At 41.6% G+C, this 22,233-nt stretch overlaps 1 protein-coding gene across 1 annotated transcript in view; it reads left to right on the forward strand.

The window, feature by feature from the left end:
* smpdl3a (sphingomyelin phosphodiesterase acid like 3A) overlaps nt 1-22,233 on the forward strand; it is a 63,059-nt gene that overhangs the window by 11,309 nt on the left and 29,517 nt on the right. Inside the window, exon 4 of the mRNA XM_028797236.2 lies at nt 5,626-5,722. Within this exon, the coding sequence (XP_028653069.1) occupies nt 5,626-5,722 (97 nt within the window). The remainder of the gene's footprint in view (nt 1-5,625; nt 5,723-22,233) is intronic.

Genomic DNA, 22,233 nt, shown 5'->3' on the forward strand with positions numbered 1-22,233 from the left:
TATAATTTTTTATAACTATGTCAGAGTACTTACTAGTGGCTCCAGAGCATGAGATCATAATAAAGAGTTATAATCCTCTAAGTCTTCATTCACTTGATGATAGACTGCATTCATTCACTATGTTCTTTCCTATTAACGCCTTAAAAACATGATGCCCACAGTCTGATCTACCCGGACAACATCAACATCCCCCTACTGAGCATGCCTCAAATGGTCCATCCTTAAAGACACTCCCTGGAAACATAGGATTAACACCACCTGTCACTATCTCCAACAGACCACAGGGAGAATCTCTTCCTCTGCTTGACACATGTCAATTTAGGGAGTGCACCCTTGTGACGCAACAATTTCAGACCATTTCCTGTGGATCTTACTGCCCTGGCCTTATTGCTCACACTTAGCTTACAGTAGAATGTTTGCCTATTGTGTGCTTAACATCCTACCTGTTTGCTTTGGTCTCATTTCATCTCTTGACAATTATTATAGGGTCATATAATATAAGTGAAGGGTATAAAATTGTTATTTGTAAACATCTGAATTTACTGTTTGGGTACTTGTGTGAATGTTGTTCGCAGTAATTACAAATAAAAAGTAACAATAAAACAGACTTTGAAATGGAGTTATTAATTTCTTGTATTTAAAAAAAAAACCTAGGAGGTCCAAACACAAGAGTTAAGTCTCTTCTACTGTAATTATTAGATTTTAAAAACTTGTACACTGAATCTTTTTAGTGTGGGAATCAGAATTAATTTGCACATCTCAAAAAACAAAGATTACAGTTAGTTTTTTCTGTTGTCAGTCATTAAGACATGTGTCTAGTGTTACAAACAACTTAATCTTTATTGAGTCTAAAACAATATACTATGTTGATTCTTCTATTATGTTGATACCTTTAGCTAGATCTTAGGCATATCTGATACATGATTATAGTTAGGCATTTGTAAGCTTGAGGACAAATTTGTTAAGTCAGCATATTTTCAAATTGCTCACAACAACTGGAACCAATTGTTATTTAGCTTATGTGTTATAATGACATCATTGAAAGTAATAAAGATGTCAGTGAAACTAATTAGGAGCTTAACTTGTTCATTGCCCTGTGAAGGTTGGACTGTAATGATTGTATTTTGTCTGTTCACTTGTATTGACAGATTTGACTTTGGACAAAGTAATGGATAAAGTAGGTTCAGAAAATTATTGGATGGACAGTTTTGTTAATTGAATTCCTGTTTATTTCATTGTCATAATTTTGCTCTCATTATGAAATTCAATCACAGTATGAAGTGTTATCAAACACCAATAAAAATAAACAAGTTTTATTATTGAACATTAACCTGGCAAAACTAATGCACTTTTTATAATTCCACTATGCAGCAATTAATAGTAATTAATAACTGTTCACAAAGCTTCCCTGTGTCACTCAGATAAAATGTTTGTCTTGCTTCTGTAACCACTCTTGTGTAGCTTACTTGGTGTCATCATCACTAGTATAGTGCCGCCCATGGAGGTAGCCCATCAGACTGAAGTACAGTTAGTAGTTACACAGAGCCACGCCTAGATAATAGGGTGAGTGCAGAACCAAGCTATATGAAGAAGGTTAATTAGGCACATCAGCCCCACGTAAAAGTGGGAAAAGGTGAAGAAGAAGAAGAAGATGATGAAGAATCACCTTTACTGTTAAAATGAAGATCAGATCTTGATTTCTCCATATTATGTTAAAAAACATGTCATGGGGAGTATTTATTTTTTTCACAGTCTGTGCTGACCATCTAATATGAGGTTAGAATCTTTCCATCATTTGAATTCAGGGTTTTCAGTATACTGTATCCATGGTGTCTTTCCCATGAGCAGGAATACATCTTGGAAGCAGAGCAGTTTATTTTGTATTGTTATATTTATCTGTCCCTCAGTCAAATTATCTGTGGCTTTCTAGTTTTTAGATACATTATTCATTTTTATTATGAATATATTTTATCAGTAAGATAATTAATAACTCTGCATATTTCTTCTTCTTCTTCTTCTTCTTCTTCTTCTTTAGGCATCTCCCGTTAGGGGTCACCACAGTGGATCATCTTTTACCATATCCTCCCATCCTCCGCATCTTGCTCTGTTACACCTACCACCTGCATGTTTTCTCTCACCACATCCATAAACCTCCTCTTAGGTGTTCCTCTTTTCCTCTTACCTGGCAGCTCCATCCTTTTCCCAATATATCTAACATCTCTCCTCTGCACATGTCCAAACTAATACAATTCCGCCCCTCTTTGTCTCCAAATCATCCAACCTGAGCTGACCTGCTAATGTACTAATTTCTAATCCTGTCCATCCTCGTCACACCCAATGCAAATCTTAACATCTTTAACTCTGCCACCTCCAGCTGTGTCTCCTGTTTTTTGGTCGGTGCCATCGTCTCCAATCCATATAACATAGCTGGTTTCACTTATATCCTATAGACCTTCCCTTTCACTCTTCTGTCCTCACCGCCTGTCACAAATCACTCCTGACACTCTTCTTCACTCACTCCACCCTGTTTGCACTCTCTTCTTCACCTCTCTTCCCCACTCCCCATTACTCTGTACTGTTGATCCCAGGTATTTAAACTCCTCCACCTTTGCCAACTCTACTCCCCACATCTTCACCATTCCACTGACTTCCCTTTCATTTACATTCATGTATTCTCTCTTGTTCCTACTGACCTTCATTCCTGTTCACTCTAGAGGATATGTCTACCTCTCCAGGGTCTCCTCAACCTCCTCCTTACTCTTGCTACAGATCACAATGTCATCAGCAAACATCACAGTCGACGGGGACTCCTATGTAATCTCATCTGTCAACCTGTCCATCACCACTGCAAATAAGAAAGGGCCCAGAGCCAATCCCTGGTGTAATCCCACCTCCTCCCTGAATGCATCCGTCACTCCTACAGCATACCTCACCACTGTCACACTTCCCTCATACATATCCTGTCCAACTCTTGCATACTTTTTTGCCACTCCCGACTTCCTCATACAATACCACAACTCCTCTTGAGGCACCCAGTCATATGATTTCTTCAGGTCCACAAAGACGTAATGCAGTTCCTTCTGGCCTTCTCTATACTTATCCCTCAACACCCTCAGAGCAAACATTGCATCTGTGATGCTCTTTCCTAGCATGAAACCATACTGCTGCTTGCTAATCATCACCTCCCTTCATTACCAAGCTTCCAGTACTCTTTCCCATAACTTCATTCTATGGCTCATCAATTTTTTTCCTCTGTAGTTACTACAGTTCTGCAAATCACCCTTATTCTTAAGTACACTTCTCCACTCCTTAGGCATCCTCTCACTTTCCAAGATTGAATTAAACATGCTGGTTAAAAACTCCACTGCCATCTGTCGTAAACACCTCCATGCTTCCACAGGTATGTTTTCTGGAGCAATGGCCTTTCCATTCTTCATCCTCTTCATAGTTGTCTTTACTTCTTCCATGTTAATCTGTTGCACGCCCTGATTCATTATCTCCACATCCTCCAACCTTCTCTCTCTCTCATTCTGTTTATTCATCAGCCTTTTAAAATACTCTTTCCAACACACTCTCCTCACTTGTGAGAAAATTTCCATCTTTTTCCATCCTTTATCAATCTAACCTGCTAGACATCTTTCCCAGCTCGGCCCCTCTGTCTAGTCAATCGCTACTGGTCCTTTTCTCCCTCCTTAGTGTCCAGCCTCCAATACAGCTCATCATACACCTTTTCTTTAACCTATCTCTTCACCTTATGCCTTATCTCCTTGTACTACTGTCTACTTTCTGCATATCTCTTACTATCCCACTTCTTTTTTGCCAACCTCTTCCTCTGTATACTCTCCTGTACTTACCCATTCCACCACCAGGTTTCCTTTTCCTCCTTCCTCTGCCCAGATGTCATGCCAAGCACCCTTCTTGCTCTCACCCTTACTACTTCTGCCATAGTTGCCCGGTTGTCTGGTAATTCTTCACTGCCATCCAGTGCCTGTCTTACCTCCTCCCTGAACTCAACTTTGCAGTCATCCCTTTTCAACTTTCGCATTTTGATCCTTGGCACTGCCCTCACTCTCCTCCTCTTTTTGATCTCCAATGTCATCCTAAAGACCACCATTATATGCTGCCTAATTACGCTTTACCCTACAATCTCCTTTAGACTGACCCTCCTGCATAGGATATAATCTACCTGTGTTGTGTGCATCTTCTTCCACTCTTGTACATCACCCTATGTTGCTCCCTCTTCTTAAAATACGTATTCACCACAGCCATGTCCATCCTTTTCGCAAAATCCACTATCATCTGACCTTCTTCATTCCTCTCCTTGACACCATACCTACCCATCACCTCCTCATCTCCTGTGTGTTCCCTTCACCAACATGTCCATTGAAATTCACTCCAATCACCACTTTCTGTCCCTTGGGTACACTGTCCCATCACTTCATCCAACTCAATCCAGAAATCTTCTTTCTCATCCATCTCACATCCAACTTGCAGGGCATATGCACTAACAACATTCATCATCACACCTCCAATTTCCAGCTTCTTTATCATAACTTTGTCTGACACTCTTTTCACCTCCAAAACACTCTTGACATACAGTACTGTTCCTTTAGAATAACCCCTACCCTATTTCTCCTCCCATCCACACCATGATGGGGCAATTTGAATCTACCTCCAATCCACTTGGTCTGACTCCCCTTCCATTTAATGTCTTGCACACACAATATATCAACCTTCCTTCTCTCCTCATATCGGCTAACTCTCTCCCTTTACCAGCCATACTGCCACCATTCAAAGTTCCTACCCTCTGTTCCACTCTTTTTACTTTTCTCCTTTCCTTCTTCCTTCAGACACATCTTCCCCCCTTCTTCTCCTTTCTTCATCCAGCAGTAGCCCAATTTGTTCCACTCTCTTTACTTTTCTCCTTTCCTTCTTCCTTGGGACACATCTTCCCCCCTTCTTCTCCTTTCTTCATCCAGCAGTAGCCCAATTTCCGCCAGCACCCTGTTGGCTAAAAGTACTGGTGGTGGCTGTTGTTAACCTGGGCCTCAACCGATCCGGTATGCAAATTTGTATTGTTTTCCGCATATTGGTTTGGCAAAAGTTTTCACTGCATGCCTTTCCTGATGTAACCCTCCCCATTTAAACCGGGCTTGAAACCGGCACGAAGAAACACACTGTTTTGTGCATCCCCTGTAGCTGGGTTAACTCTGCATATTTATTATGCTAAACCTAACCTTGTGTCATAATCCTGGATGTGAAAATAATGATGATATGCTTAAACAGGAAAAAGATCTCACCAGCATATACAAACAGATATCTTCACTTAAGTCTTTTTTATTCACATGTATGTTTTCTTTAAAAACTGAAAATATAACACTGTAGGAATACTGGTAATTCTTGACCAGGCTTGCTTTTTCATTTTAATAAACAGTAGTGGTAATAATTTAGGAATAAAAACTATATAACGTGTATAATATTAAAATACTGTATTTATTCAAAATGGTATAAAGATTTTTATATATGGTTGCAGTTTTGGAATGCAGAGAATATTTTCACCATTTCATAAAAATATAAATACAGTATACCGTTTTTCTCTTTAACATCTCATTTATTTTACATTAGGATCAGCTACCAGTTTCAACAAATAAAATATATGAAGCCGTTACTGAACTTTGGAAACCTTGGCTAACACCTGAAGCTCTGAAGACTTTGATTAAAGGTAAACCAGTAACATTTTTACTAACAGTAGTCAGTTTTTGATTATTATCAAATGTTAATAATTCAAATTGTGACATTGTGAATATCTAGTGGTTATACAGTGTTTATAATATTTTACTGTTGGTGGTATATAGCTAGGTATTTTCTGCTTTTGAACAAAATTCTGTGTTCTCATATTTTTTTACTAAAAGTTTGAGTTTTAATTAATATAACTATACATCTTAGATTTCACTTTGTATTCATCTATTTATGTCTGTACTTAGTCGGGAATGTCAATGTCATCTGGGACAGTTTGACATGAAGTGGGAACCAACTATACACAGAGTAACATCCACTTTTAATTGAACACCTGCATTCATTTATACTGAAGCCTTTTAGAAAGACAAATCAGTCTATCATATAAGCATATACAGTATTTAGCATGGAAAGAAACTGGTGTTCTTGGAGGAACCACAAGAAAGTATGTAGAGAGTATGGTACTGCCATGATAAGATTAGTCTTTGGAAAATAAAGTCCAAGCACTATCAACTAAGACTTGTGCTCTTCTCTGAACATGTTTAATTTTCAGAAGTAATCATGCAATTTTAAGTATGTTTTGACTTTTTAATTCACAGAATTACAAAAAGTGGATTGAATGTGATTTTTTGCTAAAGGAATATCCATAATATAAATACAACATGCACAATCAAAAATGCATTTTTGTTAATGGGTTATGGGATTAATCATAATACTTGGAGAACAATAATTAGAAGAATTACAATTAGAATGTATATATACTGCCTTTAACCCTATTATCAGGCAGGAGATACTAGCAATAAATTTCAGATGAGAATGCTCAAAAAAGTTTCTACCCATATGTTATGAATAACTGGGACATTTTGATTATATGATTACATTAAGTTTAGGATTGTCAAATATCATAACTATTGCACTATATGTTTTTCTTTATGTTAAATTTACTTTTAATTACTAAGCAAACAAATGTGTATAAGAATTTCAGTCTACTGGTTACATTACTCTGTTCTGCCTGGATCCATCTCACTCTTACATTGTGTCCAATTGGCATTGACACCCTGCCCTCATCCATCATCTTGTGAATGGTTGTTTTAACAGTATGTGGTGTTCTTTTATCCTCCCCACTTCCGTTTTATTCACTCCATAGAGCAGAGTTAATAAGGAGAAGAAACTATGTGCTCTATATTGTTTTGTGTATCTTCCTGGTAGTCTTTACCAGTGTATTGAGTTTTCCTATGGATGATAATGTGTTTTGTTTTGTATATGTGTGGTAAATATGCAGCATGTCACATTTTTAAAAGTACACTGCACTCATCCACAGTGATGTTAATGGAAGGCTTAGGAAAAAACATTTTATTGGTATGTTAAGGATTTCCTGTGATATGCTGCTGTGGAAAAATATACAGGTGAATGTAACAGTGTGAAAAAGGCTTTGGGTCCAAAATTCCTTCTCTTCCACCCCATAAAACCCCTTAAAACCCCACAATAACTGTTTTAAGTGATTTTTACATATAACAATTTTTAATGTCATTTTCGTTAAACTGTATGCAAATTGAAACGTGCCTGCTTTTCTTAACATATATATATATTCAAAAATATTGTACTGTGTTCCAAAAATCCATCCATCCATCCATCCATCCATCCATCCTCTTCTGCTTATCCAAGGTCGGGTCGCGACCTTGAGCAGCTTGAATAGAGATGCCCAGACTTTCCCCTCCCCAGCCACTTTTTCTAGCTCTTCCAGGAGAATCCCGAGGCGTTCCCAGACCAGCCGGGAGACGTAGTCCCTCCAGCGTGTCCTGGGTCTTCCCCGGGGCCTCCTCCCGGTTGGACGTGCCCGGAACACCTCACCAGGGAGGCATCCAGGAGGCATCCTGATCAGATGCTCGAGCCAGCTCATCTGACTCCTCTCGATGCAGAGGAGCAGCGGCTCTACTCTGAGCCCCTCCCAGATGACTGAGCTTCTCACCCTATCTTTAAGGGAGAGTCCAGACACCCTGTGGAAGAAACTCATTTCAGCCGCTTGTATTCGCGATCTCGTTCTTCCGGTCACTACCCATAGCTCATGACCATAGGTGAGGGTAGGAACATAGTTCGACTGGTAAACTGAGAGCTTTGCCTTACGGCTCAGCTCCTTTTTCACCACGACAGACCGATGTAGAGCCCGCATCACTGCGGACGCCGCACCGATCCGTCTGTCGATCTCACGCTCCATTCTTCCCTCACTCGTGAACAAGACCCCGAGGTACTTGAACTCCTCCACTTGAGGCAGGATCTCGCTCCCAACCCTGAGAGGGCACTCCACCCTTTTCCGGCTGAGGACCATGGTCTCGGATTTGGAGGTGCTGATTCCCATCCCAGCCGCTTCACACTCGGCTGCGAACTGATCCAGAGAGAGCTGAAGATCACGGCCTGATGAAGCAAACAGGACAACATCATCTGCAAAAAGCAGATGTCCTGAGTCCACCAAACCGGACCCCCTCAACACCCTGGCTGCACCTAGAAATTCTGTCCATAAAAGTTATGAACAGAATCGGTGACAAAGGGCAGCTCTGGCGGAGTCCAACTCTCACTGGAAACGGGTTTGACTTACTGCCGGCAATGCGGACCAAGCTCTAACACCGGTTGTACAGGGACCGAACAGGCCTTATCAGGGGGTCAGGTACCCCATACTCCTGGAGCACCCCCCACAGGATTCCCTGAGGGACACGGTCGAACACCTTTTCCAAGTCCACAAAACACATGTAGACTGGTTGGGCGAACTCCCATGCACCCTCCAGGACTCTGCTAAGGGTGTAGAGCTGGTCCACTGTTCCGCGACCAGGACGAAAACCACACTGTTCCTTCTGAATCCGAGGTTCGACTATCCGACGGACCCTCCTCTCCAGAACCCCCGAATAGACTTTTCCAGGGAGGCTGAGGAGTATGATCCCTCTGTAGTTGGAACACACCCTCCGGTCCCCCTTCTTAAAGAGGAGGACCACCACCCCGGTCTGCCAATCCAGAGGCACTGTCCCTGATGTCCATGCGATGTTGCAGAGACGTATCAACCAAGACAGCCTACAACATCCAGAGCCCTGAGGAACTCACAACGTCCCGAGTCAAGGTCAGCAGTGCACCATCCCCACCATATACAGTGTTGACACTGCACTGCTTCCCCCTCCTGAAACGCTGGACAGTGGACCAAAATCTCCTCGAAGCCGTCCGAAAGTCGTTTTCCATGGCCTCCCCAAACTCCTCCCATGCCCGAGTTTTTGCCTCAGCAACCACCAAAGCCTCATTCCGCTTGGCCTGCCGGTACCTATTAGCTGCCTCCAGAGTCCCACAGGACAAAAGGGACCAGTAGGGACTCCTTCTTCAGCTTGGCAGCATCCCTCACCGCCGGTGTCCACCAACAGGTTCAGGGATTGCCGCCACGACAGGCACCGACCACCTTACGGCCACAGCTCTGGTCAGCTGCCTCAACAACAGAGGCACGGAACATGGCCCATTCGGACTCAATGTCCCCTACCTCCCTCGGGACGTGGTCGAAGTTCTGCCGGAGGTGGGAGTTGAAGCTACTTCTGACAGGGGGCTCTGCCAGACATTCCAAGCAGACCCTCGCAACACGTTTGGGCCTACCAGGCCTGACCGGCATCCTCCCCCACCATCGAAGCCAACTCACCACCAGGTGGTGATCAGTTGACAGCTCCGCCCCTCTCTTCACCCGAGTGTTCAAGACATGTGGCCGCAAGTCCGACGACACGACCACAAAGTTGATCATTGAACTGAGGCCTAGGGTGTCCTGGTGCCAAATGCCAACATGGTGTTCGTTATGGACAATCCGTGACAAACACAGAAGTCCAATAACAAAACACCACTCGGGTTCAGATTGGGGGGCCATTCCTCCCAATCACGCCCTTCCAGGTCTCACTGTCATTGCCCATGTGAGCATTGAAGTCTCCCAGCAGTATGAGGGAGTCCCCAGAAGGTATGCCCTCTAGCACCCCCTCCAGGGACTCCAAAAAGGGTGGGTACTCCGAACTACTGTTTGATGCATACGCACAAACAACAGTTAGGACCCGTCCCCCCACCCGAAGGCTGAGGGAGGCTACCCTCTTGTCCACCGGGGTAAACCCAAATGTACAGGCTCCAAGTCGGGGGGCAATAAGCATGCCCACACCCGCTCTGAGCCTCTAACCGGGGGCAACTCCAGAGTGGTAGAGAGTCCAGCCCCTCTGAAGGAGATTGGCTCCAGAGTACAAGCTGTGCGTCGAGGTGAGCCCGACTATATCTAGCCGGAACCTCTCAACCTCGCGCACTAGCTCAGGCTCCTTCCCCTTCAGAGAGGTGACATTCCACGTCCCAAGAGCCAGCTTCTGTAGCCGAGGATCGGACCACCAAGGTCCCTGCCTTCGGCCACCACCCAACTCCCACTGCACCCAACCTCCTTGGCCCCTCCCATAGGTGGTGAGCCCATGGGAAAGGGGGACCCACGTTGCCTGTTCAGGCTGGGCCCGGCCGAGCCCCATGGGTGCAAGCCCGGCCACCAGGCGATCGCCATCGAGCCCCACCTCCAGGCCTGGCTCCAGAGGTGGGGGTGACCCGCGTCCAGGCGAGGGAAAACGCTGTCCAAATTTTTTATTCATCATAGAAGGTCTGTTGAACTGCACTTTGTCTCATCCCTCACCTAGGACCAGTTTGCCTTGGGTGGCACTACCAAGGGCATAAAGCCCCGGGCACAACAGAGATCCTAGGATCATTGGGACACACAAACCCCTCCACCACGATAAAAAATCACAAAAATCCTAACCATCAAAGTGTACAGTTTAAACTTGTGCAGGTTATTATTATTGATCATAATAAAATTTTGATCTAAAAAATCAAATAACAGCACCACTCATCTTTTTTGTCCTCTGTAAAACTGGTCTACATGAATTAGCTGTCCATTATGCACTCCCAAGGCTAGCTCCATGACTGGGTCACAATGTCTCTATTCTGAGCTTGATTAAATTGTTCTCTTGACTCCATCAAACTGTTGCACACATTGGAATGGTTCAAAACTAAATGTAATGTGGTTGGGAAGTTAATTAACACCGCACCTGCCATATGTTCATCCCAGGTACCAGAATAGATGACAGTGTCATCCAGGTAGGTGGCACTGTAGGTATTGTGGGGACACAGCACTCTATCCACCAGTCCACTTCAGCTTGTTTTGATTCCAAGAGGTGGTATGGGCATTCTTGGATGACAACTCCTGGTTTGGTGATGAATACATAATCAGAGGGGTTTTTCAAGGTTGTTCATTCACTTCCAGGACAGAAAAGATGGCTGCTTTGAGCACTTGTCATTGTTTGGGCGTGAAATCCAATTAAGGGTAATTTTCTGGGCAAAGTAGGAATGAGGCTGTCCGGAGGAGGGATTGGAATCTCCGTCTTTCCACGGTTTTAGCATATTCACATGGTAGGCTTGTTCCACTGGTCAACGATTTGGTTGTTTCATTAAATAATCAACAAGTCCTTTGCTTTCCTTAATTTCGTAAGAGCCTTGCTAATAATATTTTGGAATGCAAAGTGAGAATGAAAACCATAACTCAGTCTCTGGGATGGAACTCACAACATGTTGAGCCATAATGATAATAGCATGCCTGTGGTGTTTGTGCATGTTCCGTGTTCTTTTTTAAAATAGGTCTAATGTTTTCAAATCTATTATGTAACTGTGTGATATATTCTAGAATATCAGTAGGAGTGCCTCTTCCTTCCAACCCTATGTTAGAATATCCAATAATCCCTGGTGTTCTTGTGCATACAATAACTCAAATGGGGAGAAGCCATTGGAGGCTTGTGGAACCTCCTGGTATGTAAATAACAGGATGGGGAGTAGCTGATCTCAGTTCATCCCATCTTCTCTGAACACCTTGCACAGCATCTGCTTGAGTGTTTGATTAAACCACTTTACTAAACCATCAATTTGAGGATGATATACTGAGGCTTTTAAGTGCTTAATTCTGAGTAATGTGGCAATCAGCAGGCTATTTTGAGTGCTCAACAATGAGGTAATTGAAGGATTTATATTCTAGTCGCCAGACCATGGGGCGGTAATTGGGGAGGGCATTTACCAGGACGTCACAGGTTATTATTTCCAGCAACAAAATAAAAAAATGAGTCTCAGTATTGTCAGGAGTGTGTAATGGCAACAATACCTCAGACGGACTCATCAATTGTTCTATTGGAGGGCCACACGTGTTTGACTATGTAAGTCCGTGTTCCCCTATCTGGACCTTTAATATCTGGAGTTCTGTTGCCAGAGCCTGAAGAAGGGCTGTCACATTATGTTGCTCCATCATAGCAACAAATCCTGCTGACTATGCCACTGTAAGAGAATCAAAGGACAATGATAAAGAGTTGGAGTACTTACCCAGTAATCCTATATAATTGGTTTGTAAGAAAATTGATAAAAAACAAAAAACAAGCAAATGATGGCAGAGAGTTTTAAATTTAGGACTAAACTGGCAAAGATAGCAGAGCTTCCAGTTTTCAGTCCTCCTGGCAGGTAGAGGCATGTCCAGGTGAATGGACACAGGAAGTGACGTCAGCAATGTTCTGGCTGTCAATCAGCCAATCTGCAGAAAGAGGAAGAGAGAAAGGCATTAAGAAATAGCACCAGCCCCTGGTGTGGCAGTAGAATTACAATCACTAGAGCCCTTCAGCTGTCCCCTATGTGCACGCGCCTGACAATTTGATAAGTAAGAAGGTGGCTGATTATTAAGTATATTGGCATAAACATATAAAGAGAGCATAAAATGACCACCCACAATCCCCTTTTATAGATTTTTTTCATCATCTTTTTGGTGTTCAACAGAGATTATTCTTACACAGACTGTTACAACTGTAAATGTATGCAAAAGATATATAGCTGTTCTACCCCATCCACCTCTAATATGCAGATGCAGTTTCTGTTGTTTTTGCCCACTCCATGAAAGATCTCAACACTACTATGAACCTTTTTAGCTAGGCCCAAAAGAGCCTACCAATATATCCTTTACCAAAATATCTCTGAGTAGTACTCAGAAATCACTGACTATGAAAGTACTCTGGAAGATGTTGATCACTTTCCATGCCATGACAGCCAGATGCCCCAAAATGTAGCCATTGTGGTGAAAGATCAGCACTACATCAACTATTCTAACACCATCTTCAGGAAACTTAACTGTTATGTTTTCAGAAGGAAGTCAGGCTAATGGTCTATATGTAATCTGCATTATTACTCTCCTATAAATAGGAAGACCTCAGTTATTTACTGTTGTCCCATGAAAGATCATGAAAGATTCTATTAATGCTGTCTCTGAAAGATTCTTCTCATCAAGTGATTGGATTGGTGCTTGCAGTCTGTGCTCCTCACTGAAGGAAAGATGACTATTACCAAAGCTATAATCCTAAAGAACCAATTGTGCTAAATTGAGCACTTCATCAGAAATCTAAGCTTTGCCCTGTCAAATTTTATAAGAAATACTCAACTAAGCTAGCTCCCCTTTTATTAGCAACATTTACAGAAGCTAGAGACAATAAAATTCTATCACAAACTTTTCACCAAGCATTAATTACCGTCGTTCCTAAACAAAATAAGGACTTATTACAATGTACCAATTTCACTTCTGAATAGTGATGTTAAGGTACTCTCCAAAGTCCTAACTAGAAGGATGGAGAAAGTGCTCCCTTCGGTAATATCACAAGACCAAACTGGATTTATTAAAGGCAGACACTTAGCTTCCAATCTTCGATGCCTGCTAATGTAATATATTCACCCACAAAGTCAAACACACCAGAGATGATATTATTGTTGGATGCAGGAAAAGCATTTGATATGGGTGAATGGAACTACCTTTTCACTACATTGGAGAAATTTGGGTTTGGCCTGAGCATTTGTGCATGGATCAAACTACTGTATACCAATTCAGAAGCTTCAGTTTGTATTTACAACATTAATACAGCCTACTTTAAACTAGAACATGGTACCAGACAAGGATGCCCCTTGTCACCACTGCTTTTTGCAATTGCCATTGAGCCACTGGCAGTTCACTGTTGAAATGCTTATGCGATAAAGGGGATTAGATAGATAGATAGATAGATAGATACTTTATTAATCCCAATGGGAAATTCACAATATCAGAGAATTTCAGAAAATTTGTCTATATGCAGATGATAATGGTACTTTATATATCAGATCCACAAAATACTGTGCCTGCAGCCCTAACAGCACTAACAATTTCAAAAGATTTCTAAACTCAGAATTAATTTGAATAAAAGTGTGCTTTTTCCAGTGAACTCTCAAGTGCACAATATTAAATTGGACACCTTCCCTTTTATCATCGTAGATCAGTTTAAATACCTAGGGGTAAACATCACAGGTAAACATAAAGCTCTTTATCAACAACATTTTGCCGTCTGTATGGAAAAAAATTAAGCAAGACGTGCATAGATGGTCAACCCTTCATCTTTTTATTTCAAAACATTTCAATATACATCAATAAATAATTTTTTAAGAAATTAGATTAAACCATAACCTCCTTTATTTGGAATTCAAAATATCCACGTATCCAAACGGCGACCCTACAAAGACCTAAGGTAGAAGGTGGCATGGCGCTATCTAACTTTCAATTTTATTACTGGGCAGAAAATATACAAGCTATAAAAACCTGAGTCCACTTGTATAAACGGTGCGTACGCACAAAAATGTTGCGTATTCCGTTTCCACGCTCAAATCGCGATTTATAAAACCTAAACTTGGTGTAAAACCTTGGACATTTTCACGCCAGCTCAATCCTTGGCATATGTAGGTTCTCTACTCAGTTTTGCAAACTGCTGGCACCCAGCGTCAAAACAGTGCTTTTGTCCCTTTCTTTTTTAGATCTACATCCCTGACACGGCTTTATCGCATACACTGAAATTAACCGCATATTGTTTATTAGTTTAAGCCATCTGATTGTAATTAATCTGTAACAATATAATGGTCCATGGAATGGCCAAACTATTCCAAATACCATTGCTGCTTTAGTGTTGTTACTCTCACTGCACCTTCTTCTTCTTCTTCATCTTCTTCTTTCAGCTGCTCCCATTAGGGGTTGTCACATGGGATCATCTTTTTCCATATTACTCTCACTGCACCACTCGGAGTATTTATATCAATGTGTCTGAGTGTGGAATCACAGCTCTACAAATTATATACAGCATCTAGCACACACTACCTCATCCGTGCTGCCTATTTGAACTGCTCTCATACGGCAAACGCTTCAGAGCCTTTCCTGTATGGACCTCGCAGTTCAGAAACAGTTTCATCCCAAGAACTATAAACACAATCAATCAGTCCATCAAGTGCTCCTTGTAGAACTGTTTGTACTTATAAGTACAATTACGTCACTGTAAACTTGTGATACAGTTATAATATTGCATGACGACAATTTCTTTTTTAAGATAAAATGCAGCAAAATATGTTTATTACATTATACAGATAAAATGTTAACATCATTTAAATAATCTAGATTTCACCTACCTCTATGCTGGAAAAAATATTGATCAGTCTTGAGGACTCAGACAGCATTTCAGTAATATATAAAACTATTTTACAGCCCCTCCCTTTCAAAGATCCAAGAGTACAGTGGGAAAAGGATCTCTCACTCAACATCTCAGAAAATGAGTGGAAGGTAGCAATGCAGAGAATTCACTCGAGTTCCATCTGCGCAAAGCATAGAATTATTCAACTCAAAATTATATATTGAGCACACCTATCTCGCTTAAAATTGTCCAAAATGTTTCCAGGGCAAGATCCAACTTGTGAATGCTGCAATCATGTTCCAGCCTCGCTGGGCCACATGTTTTGGGCGTGCACCAAATTAACATCATTCTGGACCAAAATCTTTAAATGCCTTTCAGACAGCCTCAGAGTCACAATCTCTCCCAACCCATTAACAGCTGTGTTTGGTGTACTTCCAGATGGGTTTAAAGTGGAGAAGGACAAACAAACTGTAATTGCCTTTACTACACTATTGGCACGTAGACTTATCTTGCTCAACTGGAAGAATCCTAACCCTTCTGTTCTAAGTCAGTGGGTAACTGATGGTATATACTATTTGAAATTGGAAAAAATCAAATTCGCACTTAGAGGATCTGTACAAAACGTTTTCAAAACCTGGAAGGATCTAATCAATAACATTTCAGAATAAGCATTTAAATTGAGGAAGCAGGTTCTCTCTCATCTTTTACTCTATTTATCTTTATTAATTATTAATTTATCTATTTACTTATTTTTACTAGCTTAAAGTTTTACTCTGCTGGCCTAGCTCTCTTTCTCAGGGGTAGGGGTTGATTTGTTTCGAACCTATTTTTGTAAAACTTGATTTATTTGTATGGAATGTTATTTGATTTTAATAAAATCAAAAAAATTAAAAAAGGAAATTTAATCTCTCTGGAAAATCCTCAATTCTTAGATGAGCCAAAGCTATAGAATCCAAAGTGCCCATGAGAAGCTGTTTAGTGATGCCCACAGGACCTATCTTGCAAAAAGCCAGATCATCCTCACTGGTTTGAAGTTGTGTAACATGTCTTATGGTGCTGCATACATCAGTAAATGGCAGTTCACCTTGAGACCATCTGGTTCTTTGATGAGGTAGGTGAAAGATGGCAACAGATGGGGAAGGAAAACACAGATTTGAAGAAACTCCTTTCCCATTGTCATCTAATGTTGCAGAAATAACTTTGATGGTTGTCATTTGCATCATTCACCCTTTAAGTAGTAATGAGAATGATTAAGGAGCAAGATACAAAGTATGTACAGCTGTTGCTATTGCCTATTCAGAAAAATACTATAATGAGAAAAACTTTTGACTTTGTCTTGCTTTCTGATTTATTACTATATATTTTTCACAGTGGGTTTGATCAGACCTTTTGTGGATTGTAATTCTATCCAGAAGACACTCTGAGTGACAGACAATTTTTCTTTTGTTCCTTTATTAGATTTATAAAATGATATTTCAATAGGTATGATGCGGAAAAACTGAGCATACAATAAGTAATATCATATTTCATATCAAATTCTACACCATCCAAATCCCATCTGGAGAGCGCTGAAATCAGAGAGCCCAAAATGTAGTTGTCAGTCAAGGATATTGAAACATCTAAAACAGGCCCCGCATGTTTACTTAAGAACAATATTAATACATCTTTCCCTGATTCTAAAGAAGCTTTGGACAGGTCCTCAAAATTGTAATATTTTTCATATTTTAAATATAATAGGACATTCCAGATATGTTACAGTGCCTTAATTAGGTAAAGCAAGGTGAAACACAAACCGTGTATTAAAAGATTCTTTATTTATTTGTTTTATTTTAATTATTTATATTTTATTTTTTGAAAGCCAGAACCTTACAATGATATGCTTCTCAATTAAACAAATAATAACATAACGAATACAACTATATACTTCAAAATCAATGCAGAAGAAAACAAATGAAAATCACAATACAAAGAAAACAAAACAAGATTTAGCCCCCACTTAATAAAACAAAATACTATCACATGGTTTGCACAGTGAAATTTTATCCAATCCCTCAAGTGTATAAGTAGTAATAGTCATCTGTTAAAGTCTGACAGGTAGGCAAATATTTATTTCCGCATAGTTTAAATCGGGGACAATCACAAAACATATTAACAAAGGAAACAAGTGCGTGATGAAATTGCTCACAATCAGGGTCTTAGTCTGAGAACATTTTAGATAATCTGATAAGGATCAGTGTTTATCGGCGAATTTCGCCAAAGTATTGTTCACAGTGAATTTGCTGCGTTCCCCTTGATCATCAAGTAATTTACTGATAGTTCAGCCGGTTTACAAAAACTTTTCTCCTCAGCGCCCCATAATGCTTTCCAAGGCCAGCGCAACATCCCCTGGAGCTGTAACAACCATCATTGGATGGGACTGCCCCCCGGGTATATAATGCTGATCATTTGCATGGTCCTGGGTTTGACGTTAAACTGCTTCTGGCCCTGCAAGCGGTCCTCCAACTTGCATGGAAATCATGGGGGTTGGAGGCAGGATTGGCACTGCAGCCACCATAAAAAAAACTTATGCAGCTCTGAGACGACAGACAGGACTCCTTTCTGCTCTCCGCAGGAGTAGCTGTGCTGCAGCTGCCCAAAGGAAAGCTGCTCGCATTATGAAGGGATGGAGGAAAGCCATGCATACTCTCATCCTCGGAAGAGTCAAAACCGTCAGAGAACCACTGGGATCAGGCCTGTTGGGGATTGAAACTGGTTTGGTGCTGAGCATCACCCGCTGCATTGCAGCACTTGGGTCCCTATTTGAGGTGGCCCATCTGGGCAGGCACGTGGAACATATTGTCTTTCTGGCATGATGATCATCTTTATCTGTTGTTGGAGGAGCTTTGTAAACTCCACATTTCAGTGACTGCATTCTCTGAGGTGTGCAGACCTGGGAATGGCCCGATCTCTGTAGGTGTGTACACCTTTTATTGGTCTGGTAGCTCTGATGGCTGTCATACTCAGGGAGTAGCTGTTGCAATGACGGATCAGCTCTTCTGATGGTGTCCAATGTCACTCCTTTCAACAAGCATATTATAAGGCACTCTCTGGGTACCTTGTCTGTTGTCTCAGTGTATGCTCTGACCGTGGTGAGTGATGTCTGGATGAGGGAGACATTTTATACGCAGCTTCGCTTGGTAGTTGATGGGTGACCATGAGGTGACACTCCTCTGATCATGGATGACTTCAGTGTGACCACTGTCACTGACTGGGCAGGCTATGAGGATTGTCTCAGTTCCCACAGGTCTGTTGACTAGTGAAAGTGGCTCCATGTTCCTTGACTCTGCAAAAGGTCAGGGCTGCGGATCGCTGGATACTGGTTCCAGCGCCCTGAGCTGCATCATTGGACTTGCTACTCCAGTACTGGTGGTGCAGTGAAGGACATCAATCACATCATCTTGGGTACACACTGGAGGATCTTACAAAACCGTAGCATCTACAGAAGTGCCCAGTTTGTAAATTCTGACCACAGACTTGTTTTTGCTACTCTGAAGATTCAGCTTAGGCCTTGTTTTTGCTACTCTGAAGATCCAGCTTAGGTCCAGGAGACTACCTGGCCAGACTCGGGGCTCGCAAAATCGCTAGCCCGACGTCCCGGGGCTATTGTGTCTTCCAGTCGGGCTACCAAAATCTATCTCAGCCCTACCCGTCGGGCTATCATAGGAAGGAAAAATATATGTCAATGCTTTTGCATTCTTTCGCAAATGTACCTGGGTAATTATGTCATTTTCGGGCATCAATGAGCCACTGTCAATATGTGAAATATTGAAATCGCGTTTGAATTCGCGCTTGTTTTTTACTGTCACTTTCACTTTGCGATCCCATGAACTGTGTATAGAGAGCGGCAGTACTGATTGGTCAGTGACGGATTAATTGCGCACCAATTCCTCTGACATCGTCTTATCACTCATTAGCTTACTATTCAAACGTGACAAGTGAAATCTCCCGCAGCAAGCTTAAACATGTGATAGAGGTTGATTGCGCAGAGAATTTAAAAAATCGCTGACTGTTATGTGTGTGTGTGTGTAAAAATAGATGGATTTATGCAGGTATTTTAGTTCTGCTGAGCCAAATAAGACAGGTCAGGGTGAAAAAGGGACAGCCAAAGAAAAGCCTACCACAAAGCGGAAAAGTTATGACAAATCAGACTATGAGGCAAAAAGAAAGCGCAGCTTTTTGGTTTCATGGACAAAACAATTTCTGTGGCTGGAATATGACAAGCTAAATAACGTAATGTTCTGCCGGGTGTGTCGCGAGTTTCCCTCGATTTCTGACTCGACAAGCACCTTTGTTACTGGGACCAGTAATTTTAGGAAAGACCCCATCAGAACCCATGAGAAATCTCTGCATCACAAGAAATGCATTGGTGCTAAGTCTGCAGCATCTTTCCCAGAACAAACACCAATTGCAAAAATCATACTAAAAATAAACCAAGCACAACAAGAAGTCCTGAAAAAGCTGTTTAGAACAGCGTACTATATTGCAAAGAGTGAACTACCATTGGCAAAATTTAGCAGTCTTTGCAAACTTTAAAAAGCAAATGGCCTAGATCTTGGTTCCACTTACCTCAATGACCATGCTTGCAGAGAGTTTATTGTAGCAATAGCACAAACTTCAAGAGACCAGATCGAAAAGGAAATTCAAGAAAGCAGGTTCTTATCCATTCTTGCAGATGGCAGTACAGACACTGGTATAATAGAACAGGAGTTGGTTCATGTCGGGTATGTGAGAGATAATGGTGACATATCCACATACATGATCAAATGTCAGCCAGTCAAGAGTGCAAATGCTGCAGGTATTTTAGAGGCTATTGATGAAGCAGTGAACACCATGGGTATCAGAGAAGACACATGGAAAAAGAAAGTAGTGTGTGCAAATTTTGATGGTGCTGCAGTGATGATGGGTGAGAAAACAGGAGTAGCTGGGAGTCTGAAACAGAGGATACCCCACATCATAACAACCCACTGTGTAGCACACAAATTAGAGCTAGCCGTGCTGGATAGCGTGAAAGGCTGCGAGTACCTGGTGAAATTTGAAGATACACTGAAAACCATCTTTAAGATGTACTACTATTCTCCAAAGAAAAGAAGAGAACTGACAGAAATAAGTGAACTGCTAAATGAGAAACTGGCACATTTCAGTGGCCTGAAGAGCACACGGTGGCTTCCAAGCCAGCTGAGATGTCTGAAGGCTGTGGAAAAAAATTACACTCCCACTGTTGTTCATATGGAGAACATGGCAGGAGGAAGTGATGTCAAGTCCGAGGATGCAGCCAAGGCTAAGGGGGTGGTTACATGAGATGAAGACTGAGAAATTTGTTCGCTTCCTGCATTTCATGTTGGTCTACAGTACCATCTTATCCAAGTGCTGTACTGATTTTCAGCATGATAACCTAAACATCACACGAACAAATCAGTTAGTTGAGAGCACCACATCACGCTTACTCAGCCTAAAAACAAAACCAGGAGAATACCAGAAAGCCTTGGACACAAAGTTCACAGCGAACGAGGATGGTAGCATTTGCTACTGTGGAACTCAGCTCACAAAAAGTCAGCGACCTGCTAGAAGAGATGAGGGCACAGACAAAGACACCTTTGGTGCAGAGGTTCAGAAGATTATTGAGAACACAGTCAAGTATATGGACAACAGATTTAAAAATCTGCGTGAAAAGCCTCTCTCTTGTTTCAAGGTTTTTGACCCTTCCACTCTTTCCTACCCCAGAGAAGAGCTGGCAAATTATGGGGATGAAAAGGTAGATTATCTTGTCACACATTTTGCCAGTTTGCTAGATGAGGAAGAGAAAGAGAAAATTCCACAAGAATGGATGGATCTAAAAATGTGGCTTGCAGAACACCGGGGTAGCAAGATAGATGATTGCTTGTGCAGAGATCTCCTGTCTGGGAATCCAGAACACCTCTCTCATATCTTGTTGCTGGTGAAATTAATGCTGACACTTAGTCCATCAACAGCCATCTGTGAGAGAGGATTTTCTTGCATGAACCGAGTGGACAACACATCGTACCTCTCTACACCCTGAAACATTGAATGACTGCATGCAACTCTCCATTAATGGGGAAACAGTTGAATCTTTTTTCCCTGACAAGTCAATTCGTTTCTGGATGTTTTCTGGAAAAGGTTCAAGACATCTGGATCATAAAACCCCGACAAGAACAAAGAGCAGTGAAATGGAGGCCGATGCACAGGAAGAGAAAGCTGATGAAGGAGATGCTATGCCCTCAACGTCGAGTGGCATTTTCTCATCCGTGACTTCAGTGGAAATTTCAGATTCAGAATCTGACACAGACTGATTCATGTTCTACACAGTTCTTACAAGTTCATAGAAATTTCTGTTCAATTAGAACCAAATATTTGAGTTGATGATTGTAATTTTTATACAGTTGTTGTAATTTGTGTTTTAACAATTTTTTGATTGATGTTTTGTTTCCTTTACAATATTATACATTAAAAATAATCTCTTTTTTATTCGGGCTACTTAAATTTATTTTGGGCTACCAAAAACTGAAGAGTGCCTACCCAAAGGGCTACCAGGGATTTTTAAATTTTGCGAGCCCTGAGACTCCTAGATTAGGCTATTTGTAATGAGTCTGCATGCAGTTTGTGTGAGGAACTTACAGACTTGGGTGCGAGTGGTTATCCTAATGTGATGTGGGAGACCTTCCATGACAAGACCCTGCAGGTTGCTGAGGGATATGTTGGTGTTACCAGTGTTTCCAGAAGGAGTTGTTTCATCTCACAGGGCACCCTGAATACCATCGAGAGAAGTCACAGTGCATGGCTTGATGGTCTGCACTGGGAACTGAGAAGGACAGCTGTGAGAGCTTTGAAGGCAGATAATGAGGTGTTTGTTAGAGGAATCTATGAGCAAGTGACACACCATCTGTGGTGTAGTGACCCACATCCTGCTTAC

Source organism: Erpetoichthys calabaricus, chromosome 3 (genome assembly GCF_900747795.2).
Source record: "Erpetoichthys calabaricus chromosome 3, fErpCal1.3, whole genome shotgun sequence".
Lineage (NCBI taxonomy): Eukaryota > Metazoa > Chordata > Cladistia > Polypteriformes > Polypteridae > Erpetoichthys > Erpetoichthys calabaricus.